General features: G+C 44.7%; 1 protein-coding gene across 3 annotated transcripts in view; it reads right to left on the bottom strand.

The window, feature by feature from the left end:
- Window positions 1–21,164: 21,164 nt before the first annotated feature.
- CBFB (core-binding factor subunit beta) overlaps window positions 21,165–24,555 on the bottom strand; it is a 70,024-nt gene continuing 66,633 nt past the window's right edge. Inside the window, exon 6 of one of the 3 annotated variants that reach the window (XM_061593912.1) lies at window positions 21,165–24,285. In XM_061593912.1, coding sequence (XP_061449896.1) covers window positions 24,217–24,285 — 69 coding nt within the window. In that variant the 3' untranslated portion in view covers window positions 21,165–24,216. The remainder of the gene's footprint in view (window positions 24,286–24,555) is intronic. The other 2 variants (XM_061593911.1, XM_061593910.1) reach the window with 2 other exon arrangements.

The raw sequence follows: 24,555 nt of genomic DNA, 5'->3' as shown, positions 1-24,555 counted from the left end.
GGTTCGGCCAGGTTTGTTGCTAAAGAGATTCAAATAGGTTTTCAAAACTCTCAGAATCTCTTCTTTTACTTCCTCCTTCACCTCCTCTGACCATTCCACTTGATCTACCCCTCCTTTGTCTTTGCTTTCCTGTACCAAATCTGGAAGTTCAGGCCCACTTCCCTGAGGGAATAAGGTAACTTGCAACACCTGTACATCCCTGGTATGGTAAGGCTTCAACATATTTACATGAACCACTTTGCTTTTGTTTAATTGGTCTGTGGTGATTACATACGTCACTGTGTCAAGCCTTTCTCTGATGGTATATGGTCCTTCCCAGTTAGCCTGTAATTTGTCATGTTTCCTGGGTATGAACGCCATAACCATATCTCCCACATCATACACATGTTCCCTGGCTGTTCTGTCATACCAGTAACGTTGCTTCTCCTGTGCTTGACTCAAATTCTTTTCCACCACTTCCATCATTTGTTTCACTGGTTCACATTCACCCTTTCTCTCAGCAGGCATCCACAGTCTATATAAAATCCCATTCTCACACACAACTTGATTCCTCAGTTTGTCAGTGAAAGGAATCTGTTGGGTCAGGGCTTGTTCCTTTATCTGCTTCAAACTTATATCTTTATGCAGCTCTTCCCTGAATTGATCTGCTCCTTCCCCAGAGACCACTTGATACAGTTTGTCTCCTTCAGCAGGCCTGCTAGTGGTTGCTATGGTGACCTGAGGCTGGTTAACAGATTCCACCCTGTTTGTTTCAGCCCCCCTTAATATGGCTTCTTTTTCTCTGCCAATTTGCTGTCTGGTCACTACATATATCTTTCCTTGGGCTCCCATTACATCTCTTCCCAGTATTACTGGTTCTTGTTGCTGGGCATTAATGCCTACTTTATATCGGCCCTCTCGGCCTCTCCAAGTCATTTCCACCAGGGCCGCAGGCAAACTTTCTGGTTGACCCCTCACTCCTTGGATAGTCACAGTTTCCTGAGGTAATATTACCTCAGATTTTATTAAATCTGGCCTCAGTAATGTCTGAGCGGCACCAGTATCAAGCAATGCCCAATAATTTGCCCCTTGTACACTCACTTCCTCTCTCAGACTTGAATCAAGGTCTGTTACTTCTGTCCAGTTTATCTGGCAGAACTGAACCTTTTTTGCTGTTTCTAAAGCCTTGGGCTCTGTTTTCACTGCCCTTGTCTGAGCAGGATTACTAATGGGGTTGGCAACCTCACATTGAAAACGTAGGTGCCCCGGTCTACCACATTTGTAGCATAATTTCTCCTCACTTTTAGGGTACACAGATCCACTCTGGGGTGTCCTGTGCCCTTCAGATTTTACTGGAGGACTCACTCTCTGTGGTACCACATCCCTTCTGCCAGCGTTATATGGTCTGGGTTTAAAATCTCTTGATGTTTTCCCCACCCAGCCAGTTCTGTTGGAGGCGAAGTGATCCGCCATCTCTGCGGCCTCCTGCACCGATGTAGGGGAACGGTCTTTGACCAAGAGCCTTATTTCTGGTGGTAACTGATGGTATAATTGATCCAATATCATGAGGTTTTTCACCTCCTCCACAGACTGAGCTTTTGCACTTGTCAGCCATTTCCCAAATATGTCCATCAGTTTTGCCCCCAGCTCCACGAAAGACCTCCCTGTCTGTATCTGGCAATTTCTGAAAAGCTTTCTAAAATAATCACCCAGTCTGAATCTTTTAAACACTGCTTCTTTGAATTCAGCATAGGTGACGGGCTTGTCTGAGGGGAAATATTGGTATACCTCAGCCAATTCCCCTTTAATCAGGTTTGATAAATACTGCATGTATTTATCTTCAGGTAGCCCCCACAACTGAGCTGCTTTTTCAAAGGTGCTGAGGTAAATTTGAGGATCTTGACCAGGCTCATAGACAGCAAAGTCCTTTGGAGTAATTTTTATTTTTGCTCCATCTCTGTCTTTCCTTGTCTCCTCAGAGTGAAATTTCTCTCTATCAAATTTCAACTTTTCTACTTGTAATTCAGCATCCAATGCTCGTTGCTTCTCCCTCTCCTCAAACCCCAATCTCATTCTCTCAATTTCCAACTCCCTCTGTTTTTCCTTCTCTGCACCTTCCATCCTCAATCTCTCAGCTTCCAACTCCCTCTGCTTGTCTTTCCCATCAGCTTCCATACTCAATCTCTCAGCTTCCAACTCCCTCTGCTTGTCTTTTTCCTCAGCCTCCATCCTCAATCTCTCAGCTTCCAACTCCCTCTGCTTGTCTTTTTCCTCAGCCTCCCATCTTAACTTCTCTCTCAAGTACTCTATATAAGCGGGATTGCTTAAATATCCTTCTGGGGTCTCTTCCCTGACAGGTTGTTTTTCCTGGGCAGTTGCAAATCCTGTAAGTGCTACCCTCAATTCATCTACCCCTTTACCCTCGTGAGGTAAATTGAATGTTATGCACTTCTCCACCAGCTCCTCTCTTTTCATTTTTATATATTCAGCCATGGTGTTTGAGTTCACTCACTCTTTGCCACACACTCTTTGCCAGTCACTCTCACAAGTAATCTTGTTTTGTTATTTCTGTTTGCCACACCACTGTTAGGGATTCTCTAGTATTCGTATCTGGATTCTCTGTTGTTCGTATCCCACCGCTACTGCCACCACATGTGACGCCCTTCCCTGGCTCTCCCTGTCAGGTTCCTACCTGCTCGTGGTTACTGCCTGTCTCTAGGCACCACCAGGGACTCCACCAGTCCAGACTGTCCTTTCTTATGATTTCTCTCCCCGCTCTAGCACAGATCTCAACAGATCCCCCTGCTAGGCAACCACCAGTCATGTCCTAATACTAGTATTCCCAGAGACTCTGAATACTGGTATTGTTATTCTGTTCACCGCTGCCACCATTTGTTACAGTTTCCCTTCAGCCTTGGTCATTACCTTACCCTCTCTTCTGGTCTGTGAAATCCCAGCCAAGGATCAGGCCTTTGGTAAACCAAATTAAGTATTTATTAAAGATAACAAAGCTAACAAGATTAGCAAGATTTCTTCTTAAGGCACATAAGCATATGGTTTTACTCAATACTAATCCAAACTCCACCCCCCTCCTTCTCCACTCTCTCCTGGCAAACAACTCTCTAAACCCCACCAAGCAACCCACTCAGTTTCACCTCATCCACCCCCACTCTCACTCTTCCTTTTATACGTTCAGCCATTTTAAACACTCAGCCAATCATCTAGCATTCTACTGCCCATTCACTCCCCCTCCTCTTTCACTCCACTTACCATGTATCTTCTAAACAACAACACTTACCATATATACATTAATATAGGAACATCACAGTCATCCATCAGGGAGACCAAGGCCGATTCAGTCCCATAACCAGGCCTGAACCCAGACTGGGATGGGTCAAGATAATCTGTTTCATCCAAGAGTCCTTGCAATTGCTGTGCCACAACCCTCTCTATCACCTTCCCTAAAAAGGGGGTATTTGCGACCTGTCGGTAGTTGTCACAAACCAATGGGTCCAGGGTGGGCTTTTTCAGAAGTGGTCAGATCACCACCTCTTTCAAGGTGGCTGGAACCACCCCCTCCCACAATAATGCATTGATCACATCCTGGATCCACTCGGTCAAACCCCCTCGGCAAGCTTTAATAAGCCAAGAAGAGCAAGGGTCAAGAGGACACGTTGCTGGCTGCATCAACGCAAGCACCTTGTCATATGTCACCAGGCTGCATCAACTGAAACTGTTCCCAAGAAGCTGCAGCAGATGTTGCACTGGACACCTCATTGGGGATTACAGCAGATGTGGAAGGGGCATCAAGACTGCTACGGAGGAGAGCAACTTTACCCTCAAAGTGCCTTACAAACAATTCACAGTGGACCTCTGAAGGGTCTAAAACTCCACTTCCTGGAGTTGATGTCAACAGACCCCTGACAATATGGAAAAGGTCCACTGGATGGCTACTTGAGGATACGATGGTGGCAGAAAAGTGGGCCTTCTTCGCCGCCCTCATCACCACACAGTAGGCATGGTTATGATGTTTTACTCGTGCCTGATCAGCCTCACAGCACATCTTTCACCACTTGCGCTCTAGCCATTGTCCAGCCTGTTTCATTGCCCTTAGCTCACTGGTGTACCAAGGTGCAAACCGGGCTCCACAATGCCAGAGGCGGTGCTCGGCGGCAACCATGTCAAGAGCCCGATGCGCCTCACTGTTCCACAGCGTGACAAGGGCTTCAACAGGGTCACCTGCTCTATCTACTGAGCACTCCCCCAGGGCATTCAGGAATCCTGTGGATTCCATTAGTCTCCAGGGATGGACCATCTTAATCTGTTGACCCACCCTGCAGGAAAGGATTGGAGCCATAAGTCTAAACTTCACCAGGAAGTGGTCTGACCATGACAACGGGGTGACATCCACACACACCCCTTCTCCAGACCACCCCTTCCTCCATCTGGAGCAAAAACCAAGTCGAGGGTGTGCCCTACCCTATGTGTCAGGCCAGTGACAACTTGAGACAGCCCCATGGTTGTCATGGAAGCCATGAAGTCCAGAGTCAGAACAATAGAGGCAGCCTCTGCATGGACATTGAAATCACCCAGGACTATCGTTCTGGGCTGCTCCAACACCACAGCTGAGATGGCCTCCGCCAGCTTGGTTAGAGAAGCTGCCGGGCAGCAGGGTGGATGATACACCAGCAGCAACCCTAGTTTGCTGTCTCCTTGGCCCGAAACCAGGTGCAGGCCCTCACAGCCAGCTCCAAGACAGAGTGGTTTCCTGGTGACAGGGATGGAAGCTCTGTAGACCACAGCAACACCATAGCAACTTGTTCCCATGTGACTCTGCCTGATGAAGGTTAGAGATTGATGCCACACTCTCTTCTCCACCATTTCAAAACAAAACAAAAAAATAAAGACATCCTTATGTTTCCAGTTCTCCAAGGAGAGGATGATCATGTCGGGAAAGCCCCAAGGTCTGTCCCCCACCCCCACCGTGCCAATGCCTCTACATTATTCCTACTTCAAAGGTTATCAGGACCAAGCCAAAAGCTTTCAGGTCCTCTTTCATGCCTTCTGAATGAAGCAAGAAAAAAGAAAAAGAAATAATCCTACTAAAATCTGCTTTATTAGATTATCTTTTGATGAAGGTGCCAGCAGGGCGGAGTGAGCTGGAGGAAAGGGAAGCCCAGGCAGAACTGACAACATGAGCAGCCCAGCTCAGTGACGGCCCTGACAATCTGGTTTAGATTTTGGTAGAATCCATCCCACCCATTAAGTGGCAGGAAGAGCGAGACGTCTCCCGCTGTTGCGCTGTGCTGCTCAGTAGCTTTGACATGATGCTTGTGGAACTTTGCTGATCCATCATCCTACACCCGGGTACAAGGTTAGCCTTCAAGGCTCTGGGCCAGCTGTGGGCCTGGAGAGGAAACTGTGGGGGGGGGAGAGAGAAAGAGGGAGAGAGGATGGCCTGGTTCTGTGAGTGGAAGGATCATGAGGTCATCAAATAGCCATGGGCGGAGCTGTTAACCACAAAGTAGCAGTTCCTCCAAACTGCTCCCTGGCACACCCCATTTCTTCTGTAGTGCTTCCCCATTCATGCTCGTTACGATGGCATGAATGTAACAAAAGTTGGCCTCACCAGATATATTTAAAGCTGTGATTCATACAGAGTTAGGTCTAAATTTGTACCCTTCATTAGAAACAGATGCCTGCGTTTCTCCTGATTTTTCAAAGACGGTTTACTTTACAGATAATACATACTGCATGTTGCATCGGAGACAACGCTCGCTGCGCCATACATTAAAGGGAGAATTTGGCTGGCCGCATTTCATCTCCGATTTGAAGTCTTGTATAGGAACACAGAGGCTCATGTTTCTGTGCAGGAGATGAGAGAAGGGAACTTGGGTAACACACACACACACAGATATCAGATGCGGCACATTGTGAAAATATATCGGGGGGTTGCTGCATTACTCAGTGAACACCCACTGAGAGATTTGCAGCTGATAAAAAGGTGCCTTTCCCCTACTAAATTAATATGCCGTTTATCCCATGCAGTAGCTGCTGACATGTTTCCCTTCTAGCACCGTTTATCCTTATGGCCACTTTGAGGAAAGGAAACCCTCTCCTCAGTGGCCAGCGCTGAGCTAACTAGGTGAAAAACAAAAACACAATAGTAACCCGGTATCCTGTTCCTGACCATGGACAGCATAAGATGCTAGAATCACAAGAGAGCACATGGCAGGCAAATAGATGTTGTACCCCCTTCCCTTTCATTCACTCCCGGCTTCTGACATCCTGTCCATTTACTAGGGCACGAAAGGGGAACCCGGGGCCCTCCAGATGTCGCTGGTGCCCAGCTTTCAGCAGCCCCAACCAGCATGGCCAACTGTCTGCAAATATCAAGAACAATTTATCAGGGCCGCAGTGCTTAGTTGACCAACTGAACCCATGACTCAAGGAAAGGTTTACTTAAGGGAACAATCTAAAAACATGTCCTGCTTAATGAAGGCAACAGATTTTAAAAATATGTTTGTATTTATTTATTTATTTAGGCAGTGAAGCACGGCCATCATCTCCAAACCTGAGGAAATGCCTTCTTTTCAGGGAAGGCACTTCCCAGTCACTGGTACTATGCATGCATTCAAAGTAGGGAGGGGTGAGAATTTCGATTCAGTTAGCATTTCAAAATTTTTTTTCAAATCTGCACTTTCCGAAACAATATGAAACACAGCCGTCCTTCGAAATTTGCATTTATTAGAATTTTGGGATGCAGTTCGCCAACTAAACTATATTTACAAAAATGCATATATTAGGGGAAAGTGTGCATAAAAATGAATATATGAGTGAAAGTAACATGCAAAACAGCATGAAATTATGAGAAATGTGTACCTTTCTCAAAACTGCCTACAAAAATGTGTTTATTTGGAGAAGTTCACACTAAAATGGTGGAGAAATTTCATGAGGCTTTAAAGATGTTTTTGCAGATTGCTGCAGAAATGTAGAGGACTGAATTTAACATTGGAAAAGTGAGAAACTGAGAGAACTGAAATTGATAGATCTTTCCATCCCTAATTCAAAGGGATCCCCATGGAAGACATTTTTATAATTTGATTTTGGGCCACCAGGAGCCCCTTGTCCTATCTTAAAACACATCTTGGGAGGTCCCTGGTGGAGAGTTACAGCAACTTGCCTAAGGACACCTTGTAGCTTCCTGGCAGAGGACAGATTCAAAGCAGGGACTGCGTGATTCAGAGCTCAGGCTGTTCACTGCTGCACCACACCAGGCCTTATCAGGCTTCTACTTGTGATCGGAAATCCAGGAATGCAGCGAAAGTGGTTAGAAATGGGGTGGGGAACCCTTTTCAGCCTGAGCGCCACATTCCCTTCTGAGCAACCTTGCAAGGGCCGCATGCCGTTCGTGGGCAGAGCAGCCCTGTAGCCAATCTTCCTTGTTAGGTGGGGCAGCCACATTTCTAGGCAGGGCCGGCTCCAGACGTACTGGGGCCCTTGAGCACCAGCTTGTCCTGGGCTCTGGCGTGCACATGCACATGCTCATACACACATGCATGCGCTCACACACATGCGCACGTGCACACACCTACCTGTCTCTCACAGGGAGGGAGCTTCTTCCGCCCGCCCATTGGCTGGCTGGCGCTGCCTCTCCTGTCTTCTGAGGCTGTGTGGGATGCTATGCGTGTGCAGCGCTGCCATCAATCAAGATGGCACTGGAGGCTTCAGTCCCTTAGGGAAACCTTGGCCGCCATCTTGCTTAATGGCAGTCCTGCGGGTGCAGCCTCAAAAGGTAGGAGAGACAGGCGGGCGGAAGAAGCTCCTTCTCTGCGAGCTGTTGCGGATCGTGGAAAAGGAGCGCTACTCCTCCCCCATCCTATTGAGAGGCCCCTCAGGGGCCTCTGTGACTGCTGTTTCTAGGTCAGGCATTTTTAGGTGGAGGCACATAGCACCAGCCAATCCTCACCCCCATGTGAGGGCCAGGCCAGGGGAAGGGAAAGGCAGTGTGGCCTTACTCCTCACTCCTCCATGTAGAGAGTGTGTGAACTTACATAATGGGCTATGTAAAGGCCACGTTAGCATTTAGTATTGTTATGAGCATGGAATGGATGATCTCTGTGGGTCACCTTTCCAGCCTGATTTGGAATCCTATGCTCTGGGGGCTGGCTCTGTTAGCCAGATGAATCTCCTTTGTTAATAAAATAGAGTGGCCAGGTAAGATGATGGGCCTTTCGGTTGCCCAGCAACGGTGAATGGGCCAGGAAGACCCCTTTTGTCATTTAAAAACTCTGTAGGAGAGCCTCCCCCCCCCGTCTCCTGGCAGCTAGCAGAAGTGTGCTGGTAGCTTTGTGCATGTTCTAGAGAATGGCTGGGGCTGCAGGCATGCAGACAGGCTATCCTTCTGCATCATGGCTATAGGATGCCCCTACACCCAGATGAAAAAGCTGGATATTGGACTGCTGATGCCTTGAACCCCTCCATTCTGAAGCTCAGGTTGGAATGTGTGTAAATAAATAAACCATATTTCATAAAGACACCGCAGTCTCCGCTGACCTTCTTCCCAAAGGAAACCAAACCCTGGATGGGTGCAGGGACCCCCGAAATCTCACTGCTCAGAGATTGGGGGAAGGCGCGCAACAGTATGAACACCAGGAATGAAACGGCTGGGAGTTTTTGTTTCACGCACAAAAAAAGGATGTTAGGAATACAGTGAACAAGGGGGTACCGAAAGGTGTAAAACACAATAGCTTATGCTATAACTAAGCAGTTAAAAACTATTGTGGGGCTTGTTTTCCCAAAACCTCTGTTTTAATCTTGTATGACAACACCAGTACAAAAAAACAGGTTCAGAAACAGAGTAAGAGCACCTTACCATGCAGTCACAGTCAAGCATCTAGGGAGAGTGGCAGTGAGAACAATGCAGTACAACTTTCTTGTGGTAGTCAATGAGAGCGAGTCCTTAACTTTGCAAAATATTCACTGCTTAATAGTCTTCCTTTCGTAAACTGATAAAAATGCTTGAGAAACATGCAAGAAAGCTTTTCGAATGGTCGGTTCACAATATACCTTTTCAGAGAGAAAATTAATATTGTAGGGTGTGCTTTTTAGCTGCTCCTTAAGGATCCTTTCTTCTAGTCTTATTTCTGATCTTTACATTTTCCTTCCTGTTGAACAATCAAGGGAAATCTTTTTAACTGGTTGCTGTATAAAGGTCTAACTAAGCAACTAGAAACTAATTGTGGAAAACAATTGGATGTTTTTTTATTTGTCTGTCCAGAAACCCTGAAAAAGCTTCAAGCTGAACTGCACACACAGAAAATCAGAAATTAGGCCTGAGGTACAGCATAGGTAGCCAGCCAGCCAGCTAACTGTAGTGAGCACAGTACAGGGAAAGTCTTGAGTGAGCAGACCTATGGGGGCTCTTCTTCTGAGCCTGAAGTTCCCCATCTCTGGGTTAGAAAGTCCTCACCACTTGGCAGCAGGGCCAACGTCAGCACTTGGTATCCTTGGGGGGCTGCCAGGACCCATCACTGATTACAAGTCAAGGTCCCCCCCTGGAAATCTGGATCTGGGAGCCACGCTCCATTTTAATTCCTCACAAGGGCCCAGTTATAGCATCACTCTAGGGCAGTGGCACCTGGGGGCTCCATGTCAGTGGGGCTGTGGACACTCTGGGTTTTAGTCTGAACTTTCAAGGAGCTGAAGCCCCTTGGAGAGCTCCTTGAAAGCTCAGACTGAAATCCAGAATGGATTCCACTTCCCCACCGGCATGGAGCCACCAGTTGCCGCTGCTCTGGGGCATTGTGGGAAATTAGATTGCAGCACTTCTGCCTGCTGTCACATAAAAAAATCCATCAATAAAAATAAATTTAAAAAACCCATCGGGGGGGGAGAGTGATGTAGGAGGGGTCCCACAGGAGGATATTTTGCCAGCCCCCTCCCCGAGATGGAACCAGCACCATTTGTAGGGTGTCATAACTTTACACTAGAAAGCCATCTATTTGAAAGGCTGTGAGAGGATAGCCCTCTGTTTGAAGAATCTTGGCTTAAAGACATAGAGCCCTAAGAAAGGAGAGCAGTGGGGAAGTCTTGAAGTTGCCCATTGTCAGTTAACACGTGGACAGCAGGTCACTTGGTCCTCATCTTACCTACTATGGTGAGGTGTATGAATTTCTTTTCAAACTACTATAGTATTACTAAATTTCCATCTATACATATAACTCAGAATATGCAACTTTCATGCAAGCCGATGCCCCCTCTTTTTGGTGATGCATTCCCTTCCCCCCTCCTCTCATTTTTGGGCAATATGTAAGTGGCCTCCAGGCCTCTCTGTTTGGCCGCCAGGACTCTCCTTAGGTCTTTTCTCCCCTGCTTTGCACCCACCTTGAGTGCTTTTGCCTGGCTTGAATGTGCCCTTAAACTGTGATAATGCTTCTTCCTTGCCAAGACAGAGCGGTGTGACTGTGTGTAGAAACTACTCTGTAAAGGTAAAATTCACGTGCATTGCTGTGTCTGCTTTTGCCTCTGATCCTACCCACCTTTGGCATGTGGCCCTCAGAAACCTGTGTAGAAGGGAATGTGGCCCTTTGGCTGCAAATGGTTCCCCACCCCGGCCCTAAGGATGAGCTCTTATTGATGAGACCTTACTTGAATCCCGTGACTGCTAGCCAATGATCTATCTAGCAAAGGAATGATCAAGGAAGGAGGTGGTATATAAAAACATTTGAATTTTTTTTGTTGGGCAATCAATGATCCATACTTGATCCACAACTGAGGACTAGGCCTTGTACCAGGGGACCCTTTGGCTCAAGCACTACCCCAGCCAAGGTTAAGCTGGTGCCCTCCTGAAGTTTTAGACTACAAAACTGCTGCCTGGGACTGATGGGAGTTGTAATCCAAAGCATCAAGAGGGTACCAGGTTCCTGAAGGCTGCATTACACAATTTCCAAACGTCCAGGTCACTTTAAAAGGGACTAGGTGAGGTGTGGCGAAGGTGTACAATACCCAGCCCTTGTGAAGAGGAAGAAAAACAAGCTCTCTCAACAGCATGTTTCATCTCATACACAAAGCAGGAAGTTGCAAATCAGAAATCCTGTTTCTCTTAATGCCTTTGTTTGTTCACTTCACCTGGGATGATTGAAAAAGTACGTATTGTAAAGAGAAGGGCATTTATGAGGCCTGCACGCAGATCCTGTGACTTGCGGCAGCAGCAAATGAGCACTTAAGGTGGCACAAATGACAAACTCACATTAACTAGACCAGCCTTTCCCAGCTAGTGGGCCACCAGATGTTGTTGGACCACAACTCCCATCAGCCTCAGCCAGCATTGCCAATGGTCAGGAAAGATGGGAATTGTGGTCCAATAACATCTGGTGGCCCACTAGCTGGGAAACGCTGAACTAGACAAACATGCATCCTGTGTTTGCTGTGGTAATCATAGAATCAAGAGTTGGAGGTGGAGGCAGGATGCTTCTGAATATCAGTTGCTGGAAACCGCAGGAGGGGAGAGTGCTCTTGCACTCAGGCCTTGCTTGTGGGCTTCCCATAAGCTGGCCAGTGTGAGAACAGGATGCTGGCTTGGATGGGCCACTGGCCTGATCCAGCAGGCTCTTCTGATGTTCTTATGCTTTAGCACTACCCTTGGACTTCTCGTTATTTGGGCTCTTCTTATGTTCTGCCATCTAGTCAAACCCAGTGCTGGAAATCCAGAGGTCAAGCACTAACAAATGGCTGCCCAACTTCTGTTTGAAGATTTCCAGTGGGGAGAAGGCCCACTAGTAGCAGTTGGTGCGATGGGGCAGAGCCACAGAGCCACTCTCCTGACACTAGCATTGCTGCAGCTTCCCTGGATGGGGCTGGGTTGGACAAGGCAGTGACAGTGTGGATGCACCAACAAGAAATCCAGATTGGCTCACTTGTTCATCCCATGTTTGGAACGGAAATTAAGGCAGCAAATACGATCAGTATTTGATGTTGTTGTTTTCAGCCTACAAACAATACGTAATTGGTTACATTCCCTTGCCCCCATTGGCACTGCATTTCTTTTGCACTGAAATAAATGGGTTGGAACAATGAAATGACAATGTAATTTATGTAATTTTGCTACAGTGAACAGCAAGACAAATAGCATAGATTTTGGCAGAAGACAAATTGCAGCAGAATGGAAACAGTGCTGCATGCAGCAAATACAGAGCAGAAGGGAAAAGGGTTCCTTCTTACATCTCTAATCAGGAGGGTGGGTCGACGGATGTGCCCCACCACCTTCTGGATAATTGGCTCCATTGTAAAATTACTCTTACCATTAAGACACTTCTCCTAATGATCAATATAAATGTGAGGGTGGGAAGGGTACTGGCTGATGGGAGCTGTAGTACAAAACATCAAAGGGCACCAGGATAGTAAAGACTGCACTTCACCATTTTCCAACATCCAGGTCACTTTAAAAGGGATCCGTGGACAGGAGATGCAGCTCCACTTTCTAATTTTAATCCCACAACCCTCTACCTGCAAGATTGCCCCCCACCCCAGCTATCATGAAAGGGCAGCAAATTGTTATTGATATTGCTACCATTATTATTGTTGTTGGATTTTTATTAACAAGGAGGAAGGTACTTGTAGGCTTTTGTGCCTACAATTGGGGGCCAAAATAGCTTAGCTGAGCCTTGGTTCCTATGCACTTTACCTCTGGTGGTGGTGGGTGCCATTGGCTACTCTGTTTCAGGCAGCAGAATGTGTTGGGCCAGCCCTGCCAGGACTTGTTTCCTGTCTTGGAGATGGATTAGGAAAGAAAATGAGTGAAATGGATTCCAGGGAAACCTGGCAAGTAGGGAAAAGGATAAGTGTAACAAAATCAGAATTATTTGTTTAAAACTGTTTTGAAATTGTGTTCAGGGTAGAAAGTGTTAATAGCATGTTAGTAGGTATGGATGAGATGTGACTGACAGGTGGGAGGGGGTGTGTGAGCAAGTATTACCACCCTGGGCTCCTGCTGGGAGGAAGGGCGGGATATAAATCAAATAATAAAATAAATAATAAATAAAAGAATTCTGAGGGGAGTTTTGAAAGAGAAAAACTGTTGAAGTTTGACAGTTAGGGTTAGATAGGATTAGAAGGTCTGGGGGTTTGGGGGATGATTTCATTGGGATTAGTGGGGTAAGATAGGTAGGTAGAATAGGGACAATAACAACTTATTCATTTACTATCACATTTACCATCTTGTATGTAATAAAGTTGGTTTGATTCAAAATCTCACGTGTCAGCTTGGACAAGACTGTTACCATACTAAGGTCTATTCTGTACCTACATCTATACCAATTTTATGGACAGATTATATCAGTGGTCACCTTTAGGGGAAAAGGTGGTGAGGCTGAAGCCTGACCCAGGCTGAGGCAGACTTCCTGGGGATTTCCTGATCTAGGCGTTTGGGAATCAGAAGATGGTAATCCCAGAGATGCAGGAATGTCACAATAAACAAGCACCCTTACCAATCAATTCCCCCTTGAAAATGTCCCCTGGCTGTCCCATGTTACAAGATAACTCAAGTTAGGGAACTCAGTGCTTACTTCCTACGATATGCAGTCCTGCCCTCATAAAACCATGAATTTGTTTTAAGAACGTACAGCCTTGTTCATTACGTTATGGAAGTGCCTGTCATGGTTTGCAACAAAAGGGCTGGGCCTATAGCTCTGATTTAGCCTGGCAAAATTGATAGGTGACATAACGGACTTAAGAAAAGGATGAATGTTCCTTGTTTTCTCTATGCCTGGAATACAATACTCATCACAGTTTGGCAGAAGGATAGAGAGGCAACCAGGAGAAATCTTTGTACAGTAATTTCAACGTATTTTATGATGTTTTAAAGTGTTTTTAGTACTTTTGTTTGCTGCCCTGGGCTCCTGCTGGGAGGAAGGGAAGGATATAAATCAAATAATAAATAAATAAATCTGGATATGTACACATGTACGCACATGAACACAGCCAAGGGGCTGAAGTTTGCTCATTGGAAGCTGCTTGGGGGTAATATCCTCTTTGGGAATCTGAAACACAATTAGCATTTGTCCTGCTGGTTTATAATGGACTTTGATTGATTGTATATTTGTAAATGAACAGGTATTACAGAAAAACTGCAAGAATCATGTGTCCTTGGTCACCCACAGGACATTGCATCCATGGCTGGAGGCAGTATGCTTCTGAATGCCAGTTGCTGGATACTGCAGAAGATGAGTTTGCGGGTTTCCCAGAAGTGGCATCTGGTTGGCCACTGTGAGAACAGGATGCTGGACAAGATGGACCACTGGCCTGATCCAGCAGGACTCTTCTGATATTCTTATGCTTTAGCACTACCCTTGGACTTCTCATTATTTGGGGGAAACCGAGTACAAATGTTTGGAGGTGACAGCATCAGCCCACAAAGTGGAGACATGAATTTGTTTCATTCTCTTCTGCCGAGGTGTGTGGCCTTCCAGTGTTGTTGTGCTACAACTCCCATCATCCTTATTTGGCCACACCAGCTCGGGCTTATGGGAGTTGAAGTCCAACAAGGCCCTTCCTCTGAAGGCTCCGATGTCTGAGATCTCCTCTCTTCTAGTGGAAATTAATCCTGTCGCAGATACCCGGAGGGGTATTTACCCTTTGAGTCCCTGGACACTTCCCCCTGGCAACAATAACCCCCTTATATGTAAACCTTCACTGTCTTGGGTAGAGATGAGAAAACTAGAAACAGAGGAACATGGGACGTGTGATGCTTGTTTTACAACGAAGGAATCCCTAAATAAAGCTCCTGAATGGATCTCTTCTAATGTAAGCACATGAAGTCCAAGCATGGAAGTGATCGAGCTAATAGAGGAAGATATTATGTCTCTTGAAGCTCGCAATAACCCCAATAGTCATTATGTCCTCCAATGCGGAGGGAATTATGAGCATTCTGTAGGAGAGCTCTGTGATTCAAATGCTCTCTCTTATGAGAGGGCAAATTCAGAAAGTACAAGTCCAGCTAGCTCCCCCTCCTATTATTTTTGACTGAATTTTCTTGGGAGGCCTGATCAAGCAACTGTGCAGTCTGGAAATGCTGCCGGCTGGGAAAACAAAATTTCTGACCTTGACCCTGCCCTTAGAAAGGTTCGAGATAGTACCCCTTTTCCAGAGCCTCAGTCCAAAGATGACCTATTTCAAGGCTTTCAGTTTTCCTATAATGACAGGATGTGCTCCTCTCATAGTAGGTCAGGGAGGGGGATCCAGGTGGCTCCCATTAGTACCACAGAGGGCAGAGGGAGATACGGTGTGGGAGGACAGCGATGTTATTGGGTGAGAGGGATATGCAACAGGACGTTGGTTGCCCCCAAACTGTCTCCCCACTCAAATAACCTGGATAGCCACGGTGTCAGTCCCCCTGGGTTGAAATTGCTGCTCATGAATGCCAGGTCGGTGAATGGTAAAACAACGGCCATTCAGGACTTGATCCTGGATGAGCACGCCGACCTGGCCTGCATTACTGAGACCTGGTTGGATGAAGCTGGGGGGGTTAATCTCTCTCAGCTCTGCCCATCAGGTTTCTCAGTACAGCAGCAGGCGAGACCTGGGGGGCGGGGAGGAGGAGTCACAGTGATGTACCAAGATACCATCTCCCTGACCAGGTGCCGTCTCGCAGTGTTCTGGATTCGAGTGTGTGTATTTGAAGCTGAGCGGCCGGGACAGAATAGGGATTCTGTTGGTGTACCGCCCACCCCACTGTTCAACAGTCTCCTTTCCTGAGCTAACTGGGGTAGTCTTGGGGTTGTTGTTGGAGACCCCGCGGCTTGTGGTGCTGGGGGACTTCAACATCCATGCCGAGGCCACCCTGTCAGGAGTGGCTCGGGACTTCATGGACTCCATGACAACCATGCGTCTGTCCCACGTAGTAACTGGCCCCACTCATGCTGCTGGTCACACTTTGGATCTTGTTTTCTGTGAGGAGAAGGATGATGGTGATCTTGGTGTGGAGGATCTTTTTTTGGCTCCTTTGTCATGGACAGATCACTACCTGGTTGGGTTTAGACTCATTGGGACTCAGAACCTCTGCAAGGGTGGGGGACCGATTAGGACGGTCCGCCCCAGGAGCCTGATGGACCCAGATAGGTTCCTGAGGACTCTTGGGAATTTTCCTGCCACCTTGGCAGGCGATCCTGTCGAAGCCCTGGTTGACCTCTGGAATGAGGAAATGGCCAGGGCGGTGGACACGATCGCTGCTGAGCATCTCCTCTCATGTAGTGAAGCCAAACCTGCCCCTTGGTTCACCAAAGAGCTGGCGGTGATGAAGCAAATAAGACAGAGACTAGAGCGACGCTGGCGGAAGACTCGGAGCGAGTATGACCGAACACAGGCTAGAAGGCCTACTCCGTGGCAGTACAGACAGCAAAGAAATCTTTTTTCTCTGCTGCCATTGCATCTGCGGGGAGTCGTTCAGCGGAGCTGTTTCGAGTGGTTAGGGGTCTTTTACATTCGGACCACCGAGAGGATAATATACACCACTCAACAACCCGCTGTCAAGAGTTTGCACGACATTTTGCAGGTAAAGTCGCTCAGATTCGTTCCGACTTAGACACTAGGATTGATACAGTCTCAGGGGATGTAACTTTGGCGCCTGCCTGTCCAATATTGATGGATTCTTTTCAATTTGTGCAGCCTGAGGATGTGGACAGGATCCTTGGAGAGGTGAGAGCCACCACGTCTGCTGGACCCTTGCCCTTCCTGGCTTATAAAAAAGGCCAGAGAGGGACTGGCTGAGTGGGTGAAAGGAGTGGTCAACGCCTCCTTACAACAAGGCAGAATTCCAAGGTGCCTAAAGGAGACAGTTGTGAGACCTTTATTGAAAAAACCCTCCCTGGACCCTTAAACATGGATAACTACCGGCCAGTGTCCAATATTCCATTCTTGGGTAAGGTAATAGAGCGTGTGGTGGCCTCCCAGCTCCAGAGATTCCTGGATGAAACGGAGTATCTAGATCCATTTCAATCTGGTTTCAGGCCTGGGTATGGGACGGAGACAGCTTTGGTCGCCTTGGTGGACGACCTACGCAGAGAACTGGACAGGGGGAGTGTGGCCCTATTGGTTCTGCTGGACCTCTCAGCGGCTTTCCATACCATCGACCATGGTATCCTCCTGGACCGCCTAGCTGGGATGGGACTTGGGGGCACTGTTTTGTAGTGGCTCCGGTCATTCCTGGAGGGGCAAACCCAAAAGGTGGTATTGGGGGACTCCTGTTCGACTCCTTGGCCGTTGGCCTGTGGAGTCCCTCAGGGTTCAGTTTTGTCCCCTATGTTATTTAACATCTACATGAAACCGCTGGGAGAGGTTGTTCGGGCGTTTGGAGTTCGGTGCCACCAGTATGCTGATGACACCCAACTCTATTTCTCCTTTCCACCTTCTTCCAAGGAAGCTGTCTTAGTTTTAAACCGATGTTTAAACTGATGTCAGTGGTGGATTGGATGAGGGTGAACAAATTGAGGCTTAATCCAGACAAGACAGAGGTGCTCCTGGTCAGTCGTAAGGCAGATCAGGGAATAGGGATACAGCTTGTGCTGGATGGGGTTATACTCCCCCTGAAGACACAGGTTCGCAGTTTGGGTGTCCTCCTGGACTCAGCTTTAAATTTGGATTCCCAGGTTTCTGCAGTGGCCAGGAGGGCTTTTGCACATTTGAGATTAGTGTGACAACTGCGCCCGTTCCTTGACCTGTCCGATCTGGCTACGGTGACACATGCCTTAGTCACATCCCATTTAGATTACTGTAACGTGCTCTACGTGGGGCTGCCTCTGAAGACTGCTTGGAAACTTCAGCTGGTACAATGTGCTGCAGCCAGAATGTTAACTGGGGCTCATTACAGGGACCATACAACTCCCCTGTTAAAAAAGCTCCACTGGCTGCCAATTTGTTTCCAGACACAATTCAAAGTGCTGGTGTTGACCTATAAAGCCCTACACGGCTTCGGTCCAGGCTATTTGTCAGACCGCATCAGCCTCTATGTGCCTGCCCGGGCCCTGAGATCCTCAGGAGAGGCCCTTCTTTCAATACCTTCATCAGCACAAGTACAACTAGTGAGGATACGAGATAGGGCCTTCTCGGTGGCTGCCCCTAGGCTTTGGAATTTCCTCCCTAAGGAGATAAGAATGGCCTCTTCTCTGCAGTCCTTTCGTCGACAGGTAAAAACTTTCTTATTTCAGCAAGCCTTTGATTCCGAAAGGCGGCTAAGGATAGGCCCAAAAGGAGGTTATATTGTTCTTGCTGGTTTTTTTTTTAATTATTCTGATTTTATGAGTATAGTTTTTAATTATCAGAAACAGTTTAATGCTATTTTAAATTAGAGTTCATTTTTTAATTATATCTGTTTATATTTATTATTTATGTATTATATGCTTTTAACTTTGGTAGGTTTTAATTGTATCTGTTTTTTATCTGGAGGCTGCCGTGAGTTCCAATTTGGAAAAACAGCGGGGTATAAATAAAGTTAATAAATAAATAAATAAATGTATTTATTTATTTTAATTTATATACCGCCCTAAGCCCGAAGGCTCTCTGGGCGGTGTACATAAAAGATAAATAAATAAACAACATCAGGAGGGCCCAGCATTCCTCATCCTTCATTTTAACACTGCTCCTATTGATATTAGGCACCTACAATTCTCATGTTCCATCACCTGCTGAAAATGTTTGTTTTGTTTTTAGAGAATATAATGTTAATCTGTTTTACGATCTTTTAATTTTATATTTTAGTTATTTTATTGTACACCACTGTGATTTTTTTATATTGAGTTGGTGGTTTATAAATATTCTTATAAATAAAAGGTAACCTTAAAGGAGACCTCTAAGGAAACAGCACATGCATAAAGCCAATTTGCACTGCAAGCACCTGTTTCTCTCTCTCTCTCTCTCACACACGCACGGCTTCTGATGATCAGGTGTTCCTGTGGATCGCCCAAGTCCACACATTATCTTACCATCCTGGTGGAGAGGAGGGTAAACTTGATTACTTCCGAGCAACCACAGTGCTACCCTCTCCAAACATTTTTCTGACTTAGAAGGGCCTTCCTGAATTAGACCAATCCAGTATTTCACTTCCAACAGTGGGCTACAAGTAGGCCATGCTGATGACAATCCTGTCTCAGAATGTGGAAGATTCATTTAATTATCATAGGAGCTGTTGATAGTCCATAATGAACCCTTAAAAAAATTAAGCTATTAGATTTTGAAATGCCATATATTGTGTGGCCCCTTTGTCAGTGCTGGGCCTTTGATTGTATCCAACTAAGTCGGGGATGGGGAATCTGTGCCCCTCCAAATGTTGGAATCCAACTATAGTCAGCCCCAGCCAGTGTAAGCAATAGTTAGGCTTGCATGCATGTGTTAATTACATTTCTATCCCATATTTCCTCCAAGATGCTCGAGGTGGCATCCAACCACAGCTCTCCTCCTCCTGACTTTATTCTCACAATGAGGTAGGTTAGGCTGAGAGACAGAGACTGGCCCAGAATCACCCATGGCTGAGCAGGGATTTGAACTCTGGTCTTCCAGGTTGTGGCCCAACACTCTTAACCGCCACACCACACCTTACTGTTTATGAGCACCATATGACCACAAATTCTAATAAAAAGGCAAGTGTGAAGAAACTTTTTCCTCTCATTAAATCAGCATTCCTAAAACATACTAGTGTTATTTTTTGAGAAGTGGGATTTAAAATTCTTAAATGTATTTCAGCTACATTAAAAATGTGACTGTAGAGATTGTAAGGTTTTATTCTGCTTAAAAACACTTTTAAGTTTAGTCCCACTTCTTTTGTTAACCACAGAAGAATGTTTTTGTGACCAAAGCCCACATACTAAATAAGATCAGAACTTAGATCAGTTCTCCTGAAGTGTGTGTGTTTGTGGGGGGGCACAGGGACAGAACAGCTTTAGAAAACGAGTCATGTGCTTTCCAAACCAAGCGATGCTGTTATTAGAAAAAACACCCAACTTTTTTCCTCTGCACACTACAAACTTAAAAGAATACAGTGTGGGAAAAGTCTTTTAAAGTAGTTTCCACCAAGGACAGTTATGCTTTAAGAATTCTGTTGACAGCGCATGTACCAATTCAGCACTTTTTCAGAGCAACTTGTGTGAAGGAGATAGCACTGAATTATTCCTGGAAAATAACTTGCAAAACAGGAGTACATATATGTCTGATTCTACATCAGCTCTGTCTTTATATATCATCACATCTGCTATTACCCTTCCCTGAAGGAGCTCAGAGAGGTGTACAAAGGAGTATGCTGTTTTTCCCCTACACTCCTATAGAGTAGAGAGTGCCTGTGACAATTTCATAGCTTAATTTGGGGATCAAACCCAGGCCTCTGGTCCAAACACTCTTTCTGCTGTAATGTACTAGATATCAGGTTGTTGCAAGAAGAACAGTAAGCCCCCATGACTGACATGTGTATATGACACACAAAGAAGGATCAGGATTTCTTGATCATTCCTGAGGGCATGACATGGAATAATGGGCTCAAGTTGCAGGAAGCCAGATTTCGACTGAACATCAGGAAAAACTTCCTAACTCTTAGAGCAGTATGACAATGGAACCAGTTCCCTAGGGAGGTGATGGGCTCTCTGACACTGAAGGCATTCAAGAGCCAGCTGGACAGCCACCTGTTGGATATGATTTAAGTTGGATTTCTGTACTGAGTACGGGGTTGGCCTCGATGCCCTTATAGGTCCCTTCCAACTCTACTGTTCTATGATTCTACAACTAAGGCAGCCCAACTGCCTTGTTTGGTCTAACACTATGTTTGTCCTAACGCTACACAATAGTCCAGTTATAATCCCCATGCAGATAAAGTAACACTCCAGGTACCATTGCCATTACTAATCCATTCACTTTGCTGAGTAAATGCAGAAAAAGGCAACACCCATTTATGAGTAAGATGGAACTTGGAACTGCAGGTTGATATGCATGCACATCCTTCATGCAGAAGCTTGTGCATTAAAATAGCAAATACTCTTTACTGCAGACAGTTATAGGGCAGCAACTGCTGTTTCAACATAATTACTCTTCTATTTTTCCCCCTCCCTTCCTGCCGAATATAGTATTTGTGCTTTTAATTGAGAGCAAGAAGCAGGTAGAGCTCATGGGTGTCTATATATATTTTTATTAGGTTTGTTCTCTCTTGGAGATTGGTCACCATGTGAACCAGGGATTCGCTCTGTAAGGGGAAAAATGTGGATTTGGTACTGTAAGTGAAAAAAGTCTTGATCTGCACAGTTTCATGAGAGAGTGCTTTTTTAAAAAGAGGAAATGACAAATGTAGAACAGTAGAAAAATATGCAGTTTTTGTACTCTATCATTTGCATTTTGGTTACATGCTATCTACAGATCAAATACAGTTTTGATGATAATCTGGAACATCAAAGTATGGATTCATGAAAAACATTTCAGAAGAGAAAGGGGAACAGGAGAAAAGGATAACTCCTCCCCCTTTTCCAGCAGAGGGAAAATTTGCCATGCCCCATATAGCTTACTTTCACTAAGCACTGGATTTCAAAACTGGTTTCTATGTTTTTCAGAACCTAGTGAAAAGATACAAAAATGTTATGTTCATATATCCAATACTGGTATGATTTAACTCTTGACTGAACTTCATTCTTTTTCACTTGTTCATGTATTGGCAATATTCTTAAAACGTAATAAAAGGATGACAACAGCCTCTAGATGCCACAATAAGCAATCCACCATTTTCCTAAAAATGACAGTACTTCAGAATATTTGCCAAAATGTCCTTTATCTCTAAATATATAATGGCATGCATCAGTTAAATGATAGCTTAACTGACAGTTAAATGACAGAAAGGAATGTAAAGCCACTTTGTTTCACTCACAGAAGTTTATTATAAATGTAAGGTTAACATAACACAAAAAAGATAGCAAAAGCAATCTTGAGGCTTAAGGCAACTCTTAAAGATGAGTTTGAAGACGATGCAACTTCTGTTTAAATAGAAATTATGAAAAAATATCAAATTGCATCAATAACTTAAGGTTTTTAAGTTTAGCAGGTCTGCACTAACTAGCAGAGGGAGAGGGTTTGTGTTCTTAATGCCAGCATTAAGACATAGTAGCCTTGTTTGGCCAAGATATGAATGAGCCTACTGCCTGTGAACACAGCACTTTTGCTTCTCCCTTCATCAAAAGAGGACGCCTGTAACTAACCATCATTGCCTGGCTTAGGCAAACTGGAAAACTATGGTTAATTAGAAGCTTCCTGGTTTGATTTCTCTTACCACAAAGGGCAGAACAAAGGGGCTGTGTGCATAGGCTAAAAGCTAATTTTTATCTTGGACTAATAAGCTGAGACATGATTATCCAAACATGGCCATAAAGTAGCATGATTCTAGAGAATAGGAAAAAAGTTATTTACACACAGACAGCTTACGTTTAAATGCAATAGTATAATTTCTGTACTTATGATTTGAAACCACTAGTTGAAGCAATCAGAAAATACTATACTATTTGAAATACAAGGGAACATCCCTGGCAAGAACAGAACAGCAATAGAAAACTATGTTTTGGACCATTGTCTCTTAATTGGACAAGAAAACATGCACAGAAATAATATTAAAATTAGCAAGATGAGTGATGAATTTCTGTTTAGTGGATCTGTTTGGGACAATACTATAGATTGACCATTAAGAGTAGTAGAAAGATTAAGAGTTGTTATATGCAGGAAATTTTTTATCAACTATTTTGAATTTTAAGGGCATTTGTAATTGTTTAAAGTTCAACTGCCACCATTAATAAGGAATAACATATCCTGTACAGTAGGGCCCCACTCATACAGCAGGTTACGTTCCAGACCCCCGCCTAAAAGCGAAACCTGCTGAAAAGCGGAACTCCATCAATAAAATGGTGCCCAACACCCGAAAAACTCTGTAAAAACGGAACAAGCGCCGTACGAGTGGGGCCTTACTCCAATTGAAAACCACCATATTAGCAGAACGCCGAAAAGTGGGGCCCTACTGTATTAACATAGAAAATGAATGCTGGGACTGAAAATCTCAAATGGATCATATAGTTTAGACTGATGTTCACACTACAGAATAAACTGAGAAACAAAATCAATTTGACACAAAATTTGGCAAACGGTACTCTGAGTGAAAGAATGAAAGAAAGCAGCGAATGAAGGGCAAAAGCAAATGATGCTTATTCATTTTGTTAAGTAACAAAAACACAAAGACAAGGTGTGGCCAGTTTGAGACTGTTCTGCATACAATTCAAATGTCTCAATGTATATTTCCACCAAAGTTAGAATAAGAGTAGGATATAAAAACAGATCAGCAGCTATTTTCAACATGATTGTATTTAAGATACCAGTTTTACCCTCAGCCATGCTAGATTAACATCAAACGTAATCACAAAGTTGCAGTATCCCGTTTTAGTTCTATTTTTACAGAGTCCCTGAATAAAATCAAAGCCATACTGCAATTGTTTCAATGAATTTCAGTAGATTATCTGAACAGGGAGCATATTAACTGCCAACTAGTAACTGCAGAACTGAATCCACAAGAGAATGTGCTGATAGATTAAATACTCATTTAGACATTTTGCTGTCTGAAACATTAGCTTTAAATTAACAATCTTTCATGGTATATTGCAGTGTTTTCTTTAAAAGAAAACGTAATTTAGTAAATCAGTTGACAGACAACACTGCTACTTGGTGTAGGCTGCATAATGCAGAAAGAATAAAATGTTTTGCAAGTTTAAAGAGAGAAAAGAAAGTGCAAAAAGACAACACCACATGTGTAAAGGAAAGAACACAATTAACCTTCCAAAAAGCGCATCTAAAAATTAGCATAGAAAGTTTTTGTTTTTTTTAAAGTCACAAAAAACTTTATTCTGCAATGTTTGACCTATTCTGAAATGAACAAATATTACAGTTGAGGAATTGTTTTTATAGCTGCATAAAGTTCTCTCTTCACTAAAATAGTGCCAATAAAATTATAAGCTTGCATAGAAAAACAAGAATCTCAAATTCTCACTGGCGACATGCTTAAAGAACAGAAATGCAGGTAATATAACACAAACATAGTGCAAACCATGGCAGGACATGATAGTTTGGCTGCCGTAGGTCAGGGAATAGACTATAGTATATACCCAGTTATCACAGTTTCTGGTCTTTTAATTCCATCATTTGCTAAGTTTAAAAAGCACACTCATGACACAGCTGTTGTCTCACTTAACGCAGTTTGAGATCATCACCACTTCCTAGGTTTGATCCAGGGCTAGGGTCTTGTTGTCTTCTTGCCTGGATTAACATGGAGAGGGATAAACAGGGAGGAAAAAGTTAAAATGTCTAGAGGATTCTTTCAAATGGCATACATAAATATTTATTCTACACCAGCACAGTGAATAGTTGGCAAAATGGTCCTCTCCATTCCCTTGTTCTCCACTACGCTACTCAAAATTATTGTGACACACTTGTCCTCAAATAAAAAACGGCTTTATTAAGCTAGCAGAGCTGGATCCCCCAGATGTTAAAGGTTAAAATATGCAGTGGCAGCCTTAACTCTGGGAA

Source organism: Rhineura floridana, chromosome 13 (genome assembly GCF_030035675.1).
Source record: "Rhineura floridana isolate rRhiFlo1 chromosome 13, rRhiFlo1.hap2, whole genome shotgun sequence".
NCBI lineage: Eukaryota > Metazoa > Chordata > Lepidosauria > Squamata > Rhineuridae > Rhineura > Rhineura floridana.
Note: the sequence above shows the minus strand (reverse complement) of the source record. Positions and strands in the feature narration are given on the sequence as shown.